The sequence below is a fragment of the Nelusetta ayraudi genome, unplaced genomic scaffold (assembly GCF_046127955.1).
Source record: "Nelusetta ayraudi isolate G7.1 ecotype Tasmania unplaced genomic scaffold, CSIRO-AGI_Nayr_v1 ptg000079l, whole genome shotgun sequence".
Taxonomy (NCBI): Eukaryota; Metazoa; Chordata; class Actinopteri; order Tetraodontiformes; family Monacanthidae; genus Nelusetta; species Nelusetta ayraudi.
The window spans coordinates 1,747,501-1,760,784 of record NW_027466129.1 but is presented as its reverse complement, the minus strand read 5'-3'; the positions used below and the strand labels follow the sequence as shown (position 1 = coordinate 1,760,784).

General features: G+C 51.5%; 1 protein-coding gene across 1 annotated transcript in view; it reads right to left on the bottom strand.

Annotated features, from left to right (window-relative positions):
- kcnh8 (potassium voltage-gated channel, subfamily H (eag-related), member 8) overlaps positions 1 to 13,284 on the bottom strand; it is a 34,282-nt gene that overhangs the window by 2,060 nt on the left and 18,938 nt on the right. The window contains exons 5-15 of the mRNA XM_076044171.1: positions 13,058 to 13,284; positions 12,704 to 12,861; positions 9,933 to 10,137; positions 8,020 to 8,229; positions 6,984 to 7,183; positions 5,842 to 6,091; positions 4,372 to 4,589; positions 2,941 to 2,982; positions 1,276 to 1,535; positions 769 to 890; positions 546 to 625 (exon numbers count right to left, since the gene is read on the bottom strand). The exon at positions 13,058 to 13,284 is cut by the window's right edge and continues 11 nt beyond it. Of these exons, the coding sequence (XP_075900286.1) occupies positions 546 to 625; positions 769 to 890; positions 1,276 to 1,535; positions 2,941 to 2,982; positions 4,372 to 4,589; positions 5,842 to 6,091; positions 6,984 to 7,183; positions 8,020 to 8,229; positions 9,933 to 10,137; positions 12,704 to 12,861; positions 13,058 to 13,284 (1,972 nt within the window). The remainder of the gene's footprint in view (positions 1 to 545; positions 626 to 768; positions 891 to 1,275; positions 1,536 to 2,940; positions 2,983 to 4,371; positions 4,590 to 5,841; positions 6,092 to 6,983; positions 7,184 to 8,019; positions 8,230 to 9,932; positions 10,138 to 12,703; positions 12,862 to 13,057) is intronic.

Here is a 13,284-nt window from a genome sequence, read left to right as displayed (position 1 = left end):
ACAGCCGACATTAATAAACCCTTGAGTGGCTTGGAGCTGTGTGTATGGAGGGGCAGACGTGAAAAGGTCGAGACGTGTGACCTCCCACTGGTTCCTCACGGTTAGCTTCCATTAAAACGCGACACCCTTGATCCTGACCAGGTGGAATCAGCGGGTAAAACAAAAAATCAGCACCGTTTCAAAAAAAACAAAATCAAAAAAACAACTTGAGTCACATGACCAGCAACAGCAGGGACTTCCTGTTTCTGAGACACCTGCGCCTCAAACTGTCGAGGTGTTTTTCACATCTTTTGTTTCCTCCTGCAAAGTTTCCGAGTCAGTTCTAATCCTGGGAAAACCGTCCGAGGGCCCATCGATCAATCTCACCAATCAGCAGCGTGGGATTCCAGGAGAGAGCTTGGCTGGTGTGTGTGTGTGTGTGTGTGTGTGTGTGGGAACCAAAGATTATTACAACCCCCCCCCCCCCAAAAAAACCCTCCTGAGATCCCAGAAGCTGCTGCAGTGACTGCAGGTGTTTTACCCAGCTGCTCCACGCTGACCCCTACCTGTCGGTCCAGGTGCTGCAGCTGTCCCCGGGTCTCCTCGGCCCTGGCGGCCAGCTCCGCTGTGCTCACCTGCAGCACATCTGCCACACACAAATTTCACCGGGAGTGACTTTCAACTTTCAACTTTCAAGACAGAAAACACTGCAAAAACCACAAGTGCCGCAAAGCGTGTGTGTGTGTGTGTCTGTCAATCGGTCAGTTGTGTACGACAAGTTTGGAGCACCTGAGGGCGTCGACGCTGCTGATTGGCTGGTTGGTTGGTGACTGGGACCAGTTTGACCGGGAGGGAAGGAGAAGGTCAGGGAGGCTTCCAGCGCCTGGCTGTCCTCGGTGCCGTCCACGATCCTGCACACACACACACACACACACACACACACACACACACACACACACACACACACACACACACACACACACACACACACACACACACACACACACACATACACATACAGGAGAAGGGTCACTTAAGGCAACAGGTCCTGTGGAAACTCCTCAAAACTCTTTGACTTGTATCTGAAATGCAGCTGATCTGGAAAAAAAAAATCTGCTTCCAAAAGTCTGAGGAAGCCCAACAACAGCCTCATCTTAAAGATTCATAACTGGTGGAAATGCACACTGTCCTTCTGAACAGTTCGGATCAGTTCGATGAGTCCAGCAGCTTCACCGAGGCTACAGAGACGCCCCCCCATAGGCCTTAGCTTGCCCCCACAGGTGTACAGGGGCTCACCTGGGACTGAGGTCCGGAGGCTCTGAACCCGTCAGATCCTGGACCTTCCTGCCAGACCTCCTGCAGCTCAGCCTGGACTTCCTGTCTGGATCATTGAGCTTCTGCTGGGACGCTACACCAGACAGGCCTTCCTCCTCCTCTTCATCCTCCTCCTCTCCCTTCTTCTCCTCCTCCTCCTCCTCCAGCTCCTCAGGTTCAGCCTGCGCCTCCACCAGGGGCGGGAAGCCCTGGACCACTCGGCCGTTCCTCTTGACTCCAGACTGGGTAGAAACGTACATTGAAAAGAAGATGTTGAAGAGACAAATATCTCTCAGCAAAATAATTAAAAAAAAAACCTGCATCTGAGGGATGATTAAAAAACACAAACAGCAGCAAAATGACGTTGAACTCATCAATACTGCGGATTTATTTCACAGCGAGAAAATCGAGGAACGAGAACGTAAAGACACTTTGGAAATGAGGCTGCTTCAAAAAAACAAAACAAACAAACAAGCAAAACCATCAATTTGGTCCTGTAGCTCCGCCTCTTTCTCCTCAAAGACCCCTGATTGGTCCAGTCAAACTCTGGCAAGCAAAAAAAAACAAAAAACCCAAAACACCTCAAACTTGGAGCTTTCTGAGATGTATGTGTGAGATTTTAGAATAGAATGGAACGTCTTAAATGATCCCACAGTGGAGAAATTTGCATAATTACAGCAACGGCGTCGTGCAGAAATATGGAAAAATATACTAATTGAAAAGAAATAAGGAAACAAAAAATACAAATTAATTCTGTAGGGTAAGAAAGGAAAAAACAAACTTCTGAACAGTTGGATGGTTTACAGCTCTCTTCATACTGACATATAAATAGGTCTCTTGGAACCTCAGCCACCCTACTCCTATCCCCACCATCCCAGCCCCCCCAACCCCCGAGGACGGCGACACACTCGGCTGCGTTTGTCCCGTCATCACAACCACAGCAACCACCCGGTGACACGCGGCGGGCGGCGCTATTTCGGGGACCAATCGGCAGCAGCGTTGCGAGAAACAAGGAAGCTGCGGGGAAATCGAGGACGCTGAACTCTGACATCACAAACCCGGTGACCCGCCACCGCCTCCCGCAGCCAGCCAGAACCGGAACCTGGGCAGGTAATAGCGGGCGGAGCGGAGCGAGAGGGTCATTGATAAGTCATCGATCCCGGGTCAGGTGACCCGCTGCTGCTGCTGGTACTGCAGCCCCGGCCCAGCAGGAGGTTAATGGCTCCAGCGGCTCACATTGATTTTTTTTCCCCTCTTTTTTTCAAAAAGAAAATCTGACTGCAGGTGATTATGATGGTTGTGTTGATGTGTGCAGATCTTCCACACACACACACACACACACACACACACACAGCCAGTCTGCATCTTTTTCTTTTCTTCTTTTTTTTTGGCCCCTCTAAGGACCGCCCACTCATCTCTTTTTTGGGATCGATCCGCGTTAACCTCCACGGCGCCCTCCTTAGGAAGGATCATTAGGTCAAAAAGACTGATGGAGGCCATTATCAGAGCCGCAGCCTCTCCACTCTCCACTGGGGGGACGCCGCCTCTGACGCGCAGCAACATTATCTGTCTTTCACCGCTCTTTCCCACCACATTTTCAACCTCCGGTCGAGGATGACGGATGCGTCACTTCTGGATTTTTCTTACCTGAGAGTCCAGAGCGGCTGCAGCAGACAGTCTGCCCTTCACCTGGAGAACAACACAAAAAACAACATCAACACGCTGAATGACAAAACAGTCAGGTGGTGGACAGGACAGCTGGAGAAGGTTGAACAAAAATGAACCAAAGTGATGGAGATCATCCAGTGATGGAAAACAGGTCAGTCTGACCAGCAGGTCAACCACACCAGCCTCCATAATCTGTCTATAGGGGATTTTAATACTGGACGAACTGTCACTTTAAAGCAGGGCTGTCAAACTCCAACACACAGTGGGGCCGAGATGTCAAAGTTGGCGTCTCGGTTCAACGTTGATATTTAGCGCGGAAAATCTTCCTCCTGATAAAACAGTGAACCTTCTTTTTATATGGACCCAAACAACCTGAATATGGAACAAGCAAAGCTTAATACCACACAATAATTAACTTCATATTGCACACACGCTATATCAAATTTCAAATCAAAAAAACTCATCAAAATAAATCAAATATAAATAAAAATCCTTTACCTCCATTTTTATTTGCCGCCTTCTGCTTTCAATTTCAACAGTAACCCTTTTTCACGGGCTAATAATACTATTATTAACAATAATATATTGAAATAATTTATTTAAAAATAAAATAGCAACAATGAACCAATTAACAAGTAAGAATAAAATCCTTCAATGAACGTCCTGACCCGATTGAGCAGAGCATTCTGGGATTTGTAGTATTAGTGGTACATGTGCTGTGTAGTACCAGCAGGCCAGTCCTAGTCGTGATTTAGTATTGCCTTGCGGGCCAAAAATAATTACACTGCGGATGCAAATTTGGCCTGCAGGCCAGAGTTTGACACCTATGCTCTAAGTCATCATCTGTCAGTTGCTGATGTGGGGAATGTGGGAAGAAAAAACAAGAAACTATGTGCAGAGCGAGAACCCGAACCCGAACTCAGCACATTTATTTGGGACAGGACACACAATTAAATCCAATCATTTCAATAATCTATTTACTCGACATGACAGTAAGTGGGATAACGCTTTGATTTCTGTGGAACAAATTTGGGGTCGCGAATTCATGATAGGCGACACGGTGGCGCAGTGGTTAGCTCACAGCAAGAAGGTTGTGGGTTCCATTCCGCCCCCTGAGAATGTGAATTGGAAAAAATGTTTCTGTGTGCGAGTGTTAATGGTTGTTTGTCTTTGTTGGTCTCGATGTGACCCTGCGATGAACTGGGTCCAGGGTGTCTGGGCCCTGCCTTCACCCGATGAGTTCAGGAAGAAGCAGGTCATGAAAATAAATTCATGACGTGGAAAAAAATGAGTGGTTCCTGAGACTCTCCCAGTACAGAAGCACTGCTTTATGAAGCACTGCGACGGTGACGATGTCAGTTTACTAAGAAAAGAAAATATTAAATGTCTCTGTCGGGGGGTTGAACCTACGAGCGTGGTCTCCTGGCCCTCCCTCAGGTTGTAGGTGAGGTCCTGCTGGATGTCCCGGACAAAGTGGTGGGAGTACTCGGGGTAGAGGTCCAGCACCTCGTACAGGCCCCGCAGGTTGAGGCACTGCAGGTCGCAGTAGGTCAGTGCCTTCACGTCGGCGTTGGTCTTGATCACGCGGTCGTCCAGGGACACGTTGGCGCCGATCAGGTCGCCTTTACCTGCGGCCGGGGGGGGGGGGGCGTAGGTGGAGACAGAAAGTCAATCACCCTGCTGTTGTTTTTCAGAGGTGAGCTAAGACCCGCCCCTTGCTGCCTTCTGATTGGCTACTGCTCCTCCACCAGGCTGTGACCTCCAGCTTTCTGCTCTGTTCAGCATCCACCTCTTCCTCCCTGTCCTGCCGCCACCTCTTCCCCTTCACATGGCAAGCGTGCGCTTGTCACGAACGCGCACACGCACACACACACACACACACACACACACACACACACACACACACACACACTTATCTGAGATGGAGAAAAAGCTGCACTAACAAAGTTGTAGATATTTTTTTTCAGATGCACATCTTCCTTTTGTTGTTTGCATACACACACACACACACAAACCAAGATCTGAGGTCAGGGGAAAGGTGTAGGCCACTGAGGTCAAGAGGTCACGGTGTCCCTGCCATGTGTGATAAAGTCGTTGTTCACCGACACGTCATGGACGTGGGGAGACCCCCCGACCCGGATCCCCCCCCGCACTCCACCCGGGACCCCGCAGTAGCCCAGTCTGTTCTTTATATCGATTAACAACTCATTGATTTAGAATTGATGGGTGGATTTAGGAATGCCACTTTTTTGTACATGATTAAATTAGGTAAAAACCTTCATTTAAAGCGAATCAAATAAAAAAGAAACATTTTTCGCCGGCGCCGGTCAAACAACTTGTGAGGAGTTTTTCTTTTCTTCTGTGCTTCAAAAAACAAAACACCTTGATCAGGAAAAACCCTGCGTGGAATTCCCTGACGCTGCGGTGGGACGTCTGCTGAACTCAGCAGCAACAGCAACAGCAGCAGCAACAGCAACAGCAGCAGCAACAGCAACAGCAGCAGCAGTAATAATCATTTAAAAAAAACAGCTTCATTAATTGATTAAGGAGGCCAAGCGGTGGCGATGAAGGCAGGCTGTGGAAGCTCAGACTCTGCAGACATGGCTGCAGAGAGGAAGATCCAGAGTCTGAGCCTCATTTTCCCCCCTTTAAATCTCCACAAATCGCTTGGAAAATGTGGCCCCCCCGGAACCAAAGTTGATGTGACGGCTCTTTAATAACGCCAAACCCTTAGAATGAGATGCTCTAACGACCTCAACTTCCACACAACGGACTCATTTATGAGACGCTCAGAGCTTCGTTATCAAGACGAGAACAAAATAAATAAATAAATGAAACAAAACGAAAAAACAGTCGAGGAGCCTCGTTTCTTCAGCGTACCCAGGATGGCCAGCACCATCCCGTCCTTCAGCACCTCCATGGAGCCCGAGCACACAAAGAAGACGGCCTGCAGGGCGTCGCCCTGCCGCAGCAGGTACTCGCCGGGCGCACAGAAGGACATCTTGATGTGCAGCGAGAGCGAACGCAGGCAGCCACGGCTGGCCGATGAGAAGAGGGACAGCTCCAGGATCTCCTTGTTCAGGTGCATGGTGATGTCGGAGCGCAGCTCGTCTGGGAAGTCCTTCAGCAGCTGAAACAAGGAGGGGGATAGGAGGGAGACGAGGAGGTGGAGGAAGAGAAGAATGGGGAGAGGAAGCAGCGGGAGGAGGAGGAGGAGGAAAAAAGAGGAGGAGGAAAAGAACAAGGAGAAGAAGGAGCAGGGGAAGGAAGAGGTGGAGGAGGAGAAGGAAGAGGAGGAAACGGAGGAAGAGGAGGAGAAAGAGAAGGAAAAGAAGGAGAAAAAGAGGGGGAGGAGGAGAACAAGGAGAAGATGGAGCAGAAGGAAGAAGAGGAGGAGAAGGAAGAGGAGGAAAAGCAGGAGGAGAAGGAGAAGGAGAAAAAAAGGAGGAGGAGAACAAGGAGAAGAAGGAGCAGGAGAAGGAAGAGGAGGGAAAGGAAGAAGAGGAAAAGGAGGAGAAAAAAGAGGAGGAGGAGGAGGAGAAGAAGGAGAAGAAGGAGCAGGGGAAGGAAGAGGCGGAGGAGAAGGAAGAGGAGAAAAAGAGGAGGAGGAGGAGAACAAGGAGAAGAAGGAGCAGAAGGAAGAAGAGGAGGAGAAGGGAGAGGAGGAAAAGGAGGAGAAGGAGAAGGAGAAAAAGAGGAGGAGGAGAACAAGGAGAAGAAGGAGCAGGAGAAGGAAGAGGAGGAGGAGGAGAAGGAAGAGGAGCAAAAGGAGGAGGAGGAGGAGGGGAAGGAAAAGAAGGAGAAGGAGAACGAACAGGAGGAGGAAGAGAAGGCAGAAGATGAAAAGGAGGAGGAGTGGAAGGAAGAAGAGGAGAAGGAGGAACCAAACAGCTGCAGCGGTCAGTTCATGGAATAAAACCAACATCAGTAATAATAATAATAAAAAATAATATTTTTAAAATGTCTTGCTTTTTCAAATTTGTCACTTTTGAAATGTGAAAGAAAAACAGCCGGACGCTCACCTCGTTGCAGTCGATGCCATTGTTGACGGACCAGGTGGTCTGGAAATACTCCAGCATGCGCTGCTTGAGGCTCTGCGGCAGGTGATGGACCCGGATGAAGTCCTTCAGGTCTTTGGTTCTGGTGTGGTACTGGGACCAGCGCGAGTACATCCTCTGGATGATGGCTGTCACATTGCCAAAGACCAGCGCGTGCATCAGCGCTGTGGAAGGAGAGGAAAACGATTGGAAAAAATGGAATTCTTTAGACCAGGAGTGGGCCGAACCTTTCGACTGGTGGGGCCTCAATGGGCTCTAAAATGTGACAGAGGCGCTGGAGCAGCAGCAGATGGATGGAGTGTTTTAATGATCCACCTCATAGGACAAAAAAAGTACAGTTTGCAGTTTCATAGTTTGATAGTGCCTGGCCTGGAACCACCACCAGAAGGATCCCAAAACCACCCAGAACCACACAGAACCACACAGAAACACCCTCAAGCCACCTAGAACCGTGGAACGCCAAGAACAGGGGTGTGCAAATTTTTTGACTGGTGGGGCCAGAATGGGTTCTAAAATGTGACAGAGGGGCTGGAGCAGCAGCAGATGGATGGAGTGTTTTGGTGACCCCAAAAGGAAATATCTATCATGGGATGTGCAGAAAACATGTCGCTTCAATGTCAATGAAAATGAACCAAAGCAAAGTTACAACAAAGTCAGTGTCTTTGAAGCCCCACGGTATTTAGCTCTTTATTGAAATCACAAAATGAAACAAATGATAAAATACAGCTATTATTATGACTTACTGACTATTAATAGCATTTCTTCAAGTTGGGTGGGCCCAGATTAAAAAGCTTAACAGGCCGTAGTTTGCCCACCCATGCTTTGTCATCGTGCCTCTGAGAACATTGCAGCTTCTAGATTCCTGGAGTCACCAAATGATCGGCAACGCTGCCCACCAGACTTCCGAACTTTACTTTACACGTGCAGGGGGGCTAAAACCCAAAGTGACGCTCATTCGTCGAATCATTGGCCGCCTGTTCAGGGCTGAGACTCCGCCCACCTCCGATCAGCATGACGCAGATGGAGAAGATCTTCTCGGCATCGGTGTTGGCCGACACGTTGCCGAAGCCGACGCTGGTCAGGCTGCTGAGGGTGAAGTAGAGCGACGCCACGTAGATGCTGCGAATGGCCGGTCCGCTGCTGGTGCCATTGGCGCCCCCCAGTGGGTAGTAGGGGGACTCCAGCCGCTTGCCGAGCTCGTGGAGCCAACCTGGAGGAAGAAGAGGGGGAGACGGGAGTGTCAGTGGATGGATGGATCCAGTACCACTCCAGTCAAAGTGGGTGGTACTGGGGGTCTTGGCATTGAGCTGATACCAAGTCAATACAAGGCTGGTTATCACTGCTAGCGATACTTTTTGATTTGTTTTGTGATTTTAACTCAAGTTAGTGAGTTGATGGTGGTGGTGGTAAAAACACAGGACCAAGAATTTAGGCAAATAAAATTAAAATGTATTAAATTCTACAAATCAAAACAACGTGACAGTCTAAAAATAGTGTGTGTGTAGTTCTGGTGTGCAATAATAGATTGAGCAGCAGCGGCAGCGGCGGGGGTGGGGTCTGCGCCGGCGCCGTGGAACCGGCAGTGATCCACAGTGCGACCGTCCTGCCGTCCCCGGAGAGGCTGCGGCCGACATGATGAATGGTAATTGGACGGAAAGATGGTGGCGACGCGACTCGACTCGACTCAACTCGGCGTCACAAACACATAATTGGGAGACGAGGCGTTAATCCCGACTGCCGGACACTTTATGACACACTGAGACGCAGTAATTGGCGGCCGGGAATCATCTGCATGGCGGCGGCGGCGGCCATCCAGTCGATTGTGACCCGGAACCGGTGGTGCCGTTCCACTTCGGTAGGGGGGGGGATGCGGGGGGGAGACCCGGGGTGGGTAATTGCCGGCGGTGCCGCTCATCAATACTGACCAGCGATCAGCCCAGGGGGTCTCATTAGAGAATAGGCGTCAAACTCTGGCCCGTGGGCCAAATTTGAACCCCACAAAGTCATTATATTTGGCCCTTGAGGCAACACAATATCACGACTAGAGCGATAGTGTACAGCTGGTATTGTGCAGCACGCGTTACGCTGATACTACGGACATGCCTGGAACTCCACTCCACGGAGGCGTCCAGGAGGCGTCCCAAACAGATGCCCAAGCCCCCTCAGCTGGCTCCTCTCGATGTGGAGGAGCAGCGGCTCAACTCCAAGCTCCTCCCGGGTGGCCCAAGCTCCTCAACCTCATGTCCCTACGAGTGCCCTAGCCCAGCCTTGTATCCACGATCTCGTTCTTTCAGTCATTACCCAAAGCTCAAGACCGTAGGTGAGGGTAGGAACGTAGATCGACCGGTAAATCGAGAGCTTCGCCTTTCGGCTTAGCTCCTTCTTCACCGCGACAGATCGATCCAGCGACCGCATCACTGCAGACGCAGCACCGATCCGCCAGTCGATCTCACGCTCCATCTTTCCCTCACTCGTGAACAAGACCCTGAGATACTTGAACTCCTCCACCTGAGGCAGGGTCTCTCCCCCGACCTGGAGAGGGCGAGCCACCTTTTCCCTGTCAAGAACCATGGCCTCGGACTTGGAGGTGCCGATTCTCATCCCAGCCGCTTCACACTTGGCTGTAATTTGCCCCAGCGCACATTGGAGGTCCTGGGTCGATGAAACCAACATGACCGCATCATCTGCAAAAAGCAGAGAAGCAATCATGTGGTTCCTAAACCGGACCCCCTTCTGGCCCCTGGCTGCGCCTAGAAGTTCTGTCCATGAAAATAATAAACAGGACGGGTGACAAAGAGCAGCCCTGCCGGAGTCCAACAAGTTCAGCCACCAATGACGTCACGGCAATGATTTGATTTTTTTGAAAACAAACAAACAAACAGATAAAAAGAACCCCCAGCAGCCTGGACTCACCGATGTCCCAGTTGTAGGCGTTGGCCTCAATCTCCATCTTGCCGATGATGTACCAGATGCAGGCCATCCAGTGGGCCAGCAGGGCGAACATGGACATGAGCAGCGTCAGCACCACTGTGCTGTGCTGCGAGTAGCGGTCCATCTTCTGCAGCAGCCGCAGCAGGCGCAACAGGCGCACCGTCTTCAGCAGGTGCACCACAGACACCTGTCGGCGGGGGGCGCCGTAGAAGGGAGGGGAGGGGAAGGGGCGGGCGTTAGCTTTCCACAGCGTTCAATCGTGTTACGTTGAAAAAACAAACAAAACTGACTGAGAAAATGACCCACTGGTCATTAATGTTCCCGCTGTCAACTCATTCTAAGCTCAAAGTTAGCCCTGTGTTTGCAGCCTGCTGCTAAAACTGATACTTTGTTACACCTCAACGCCCCCCCCCCTTTTTTTTTGTTACCAAGGGGACAGGTCATGTCAGTTCGTCTTTGTGACATCACAGAGGGGCTGACTGACTGTTGGGGGGGGGTTGGGGGGGGTCGGGGGTCGGGGGGGGGGGGGGGGGGGGCAGCAATGATTTTCCAAGTTGCACCGAAAAAAGGAGCTGAAAGATTTCACAAGACATCAAAACACACTCGCAGCAGCTGGCGAAAAATATAAAGCGGAAAGACACACACGTTATGGACACACACACACACACACACACACACACACACACACACACACACATAAACACACACACACACACACACAACATCCCATAATTAGAAGGCGACAAATGGTTCATCAACACCAGGCGCCGTTTGAAGACTTTCTGATGAGAGTAAAATCAGCAGCTACAGCAACCAGGCTGACAGCTGTGTGTGCGTGTGTGTGTGTGCGCGTGCGCGTGTGTGTGTGTGTGTGTGCGTGTCTCTTTTTTTTTTTGTTTGCTTCTGTCTCGCTGTTCGACATCTGCACCCCCGTCTTGTTGTTTGATTTCAAAGGACTCCTTCTCCTCCTACTACTTTTTCTTTTTCTCGCTGTATCACTAAACGAGCAGGTTTATGTGTTTTTCGTAATTCCGTGCAGAATGAATTTCACTTCATCGTCTCGTCTCGGCACCGTCGCCGCTGCTGCTGCCGCTGCTGCTGCCGCTGCTGTGCAGCAGAGCTCGCTAAATGTCACATCCATTGTGCTCCAGGGGAAGGCGCCACCAGCGACTGCCATTTAGGGCCCCGCAAACACCGACCCCCAGCTGGGAGGTGCCCGAAATACACACACACACACACACACACACACACACACACACACACACACACACCAGACGACGCTTGTTTCTGAATGTAGGGCAGCTCCAGGATGGAGAGAGCCGGGAGGAGACAAAGAGGAGTGTTTGTTTGTGTGATCCTCACAGCTCGGACGGACGGAGCCAACAGGACGACGCCTCCCGTCCTGTCCCGTCGCCCCCCCCCCCTCTACAGCTGATCACTGCTGCAGGAGCTTCAGCGGTAATGAAGCCTCCTGCGGAGCCCTGGGGAGGTTCTCGTCTTCTCCTTCATCCATCACTCCTCCTCTGCTCCTCTCCTCTTTCAGCTCCTCCATCGAGCACCCACCCACAGAGAAGCTGGCCGTGCCACATTCCACTCTCCTCTTCCCTTCCTCCTCCACCTGCCCTCGCCCCTCCTCCTCCTCCTCCTCCTCCTCCTACTACTTCCCCCAACCCTCCTCTCCCACATCCTCCTCACCCTCCTCCTCCAACACCTCCTTCCCCTCCTCCTCTTCCCCCTCCTCCACCGCTCCTCCGCTGCTCATTATTTCTCCATCCTGCAGGCGACCGATTCAATCGCAGTAGTTTGTTTCTGTTTCTGTAGCCGCCGATAAGGGGCCAATGAGGCAGCTCACTGCTGTTTTAGGGCGCCACTTTGCTGAGGACGCAGTGTTAAACCTCCCCAACCCCCAAAAAACAAGAGCACAAAAAGAACTTAACAACAATGACGGGCTCAAGGATCACCAGGAAATGGAATTTTTGTATCACACACCCAGCAGGAAGAAGAAGGAGAAGAAGAAGAATCACTGCTGAGGCTCATTTCCAGGTGTTTCCTCCAAGAGGGGTGCTGTTGAGCAGCTCCATGGGGAGCGTCCAGCAGGAAGACCAGCCATCTACATGAGGTTCGCACTCAAAAACCTGACCTGCTGCTTCCACCGAACCTGATCTTCAGAACTTAGATCTCCTGCACAAACTTCACATCCAGAATAGGCCAATCACGGTCCAGTACAGCGTCGCCAAGCAAATCACTTGGAACTGGAAACTGGAAACGTTGCAGTAATTATTCTTTTTTTTTTGCAACTGTTCTTCAGGGAGCCGCTGGTTTCACTGCAGCTCAGCAGAAAAAAAGCAGCCGCTAGGGGGCAGCACAACGTCATCATCAGTTTTGTTTCATTGTGGCCTGTCCCCCCCCCCTCCGCCAATCGCTCGGTGGCAGCAGGGATCAATAACCAGAATCAAAGAGGCAGCGGAGCGGCATCAGAGCTTCCTCCACACTCCACCACCTCCTGCTCGGAGGGAGGGAGGAATGAAGAAAGGAAGGCAGGAAGGAAGGACGGACAGAAGGAAGGAAGGAAGGAAGGAAGGAAGGAAGGAAGGATGGACGGACGGACGGACGGAAGGACGGAAGGAAGGACAGACGGACGGAATGAAGAAAGGAAGGAAGGAAGGAAGGAAGGAAGGAAGGACAGACGGAAGGACGGAAGGACGGAATGAAGAAAGGAAGGAAGGAAGGAAGGAAGGACGGACATTACTCACCACGCTGACTTTGAAGGCGTAGAGGAGGTCAAAGGGCAAGGCGGCCACCAGGTCGATGATGAACCAGGTGGTCAGGTAGTGGATGCAGATCTGGCGGGCGTCGAAGATCACCTGACCAGACTGACTGACGTAGGTGGTGCGGAAGTTGAAGACGATGTCTGGAGGGCGGGAGGAGAGGAGGCGGGGTTAGATAGCAAGTGGGCGGAGTTAGAGAGAGTGACAAGTAGGCGGGGTTAGAGAGTGAGTGACAAGTGGGCGGAGTTAGAGAGAGTGACGAGTGGAGAGAGCGGCGAGTGGGCGGGGGCTAGACAGCAGCGAGTGGGCGGGGCTAGAGAGCCAGTGGGCGGCGCCCACCGATGATGAAGAGGATCTCCACAGCGATGTCGCTGACGGTGGTGCTGCGCGTGGCGTCGTCGTCGTCGCCGATGAAGCAGACGTTGTACGGGACCGTCACGGCCACGTAGAAGGTGGCCAGCAGGATCAGCCAATCCCAGCCCGCCTTGAAGGAGCTGTAGTGCAGCAGGATCAAGCGGGACTTCTGGGCGTCGGCCACCTTGTACTCGGGCAGAGCGGGGGGGTCG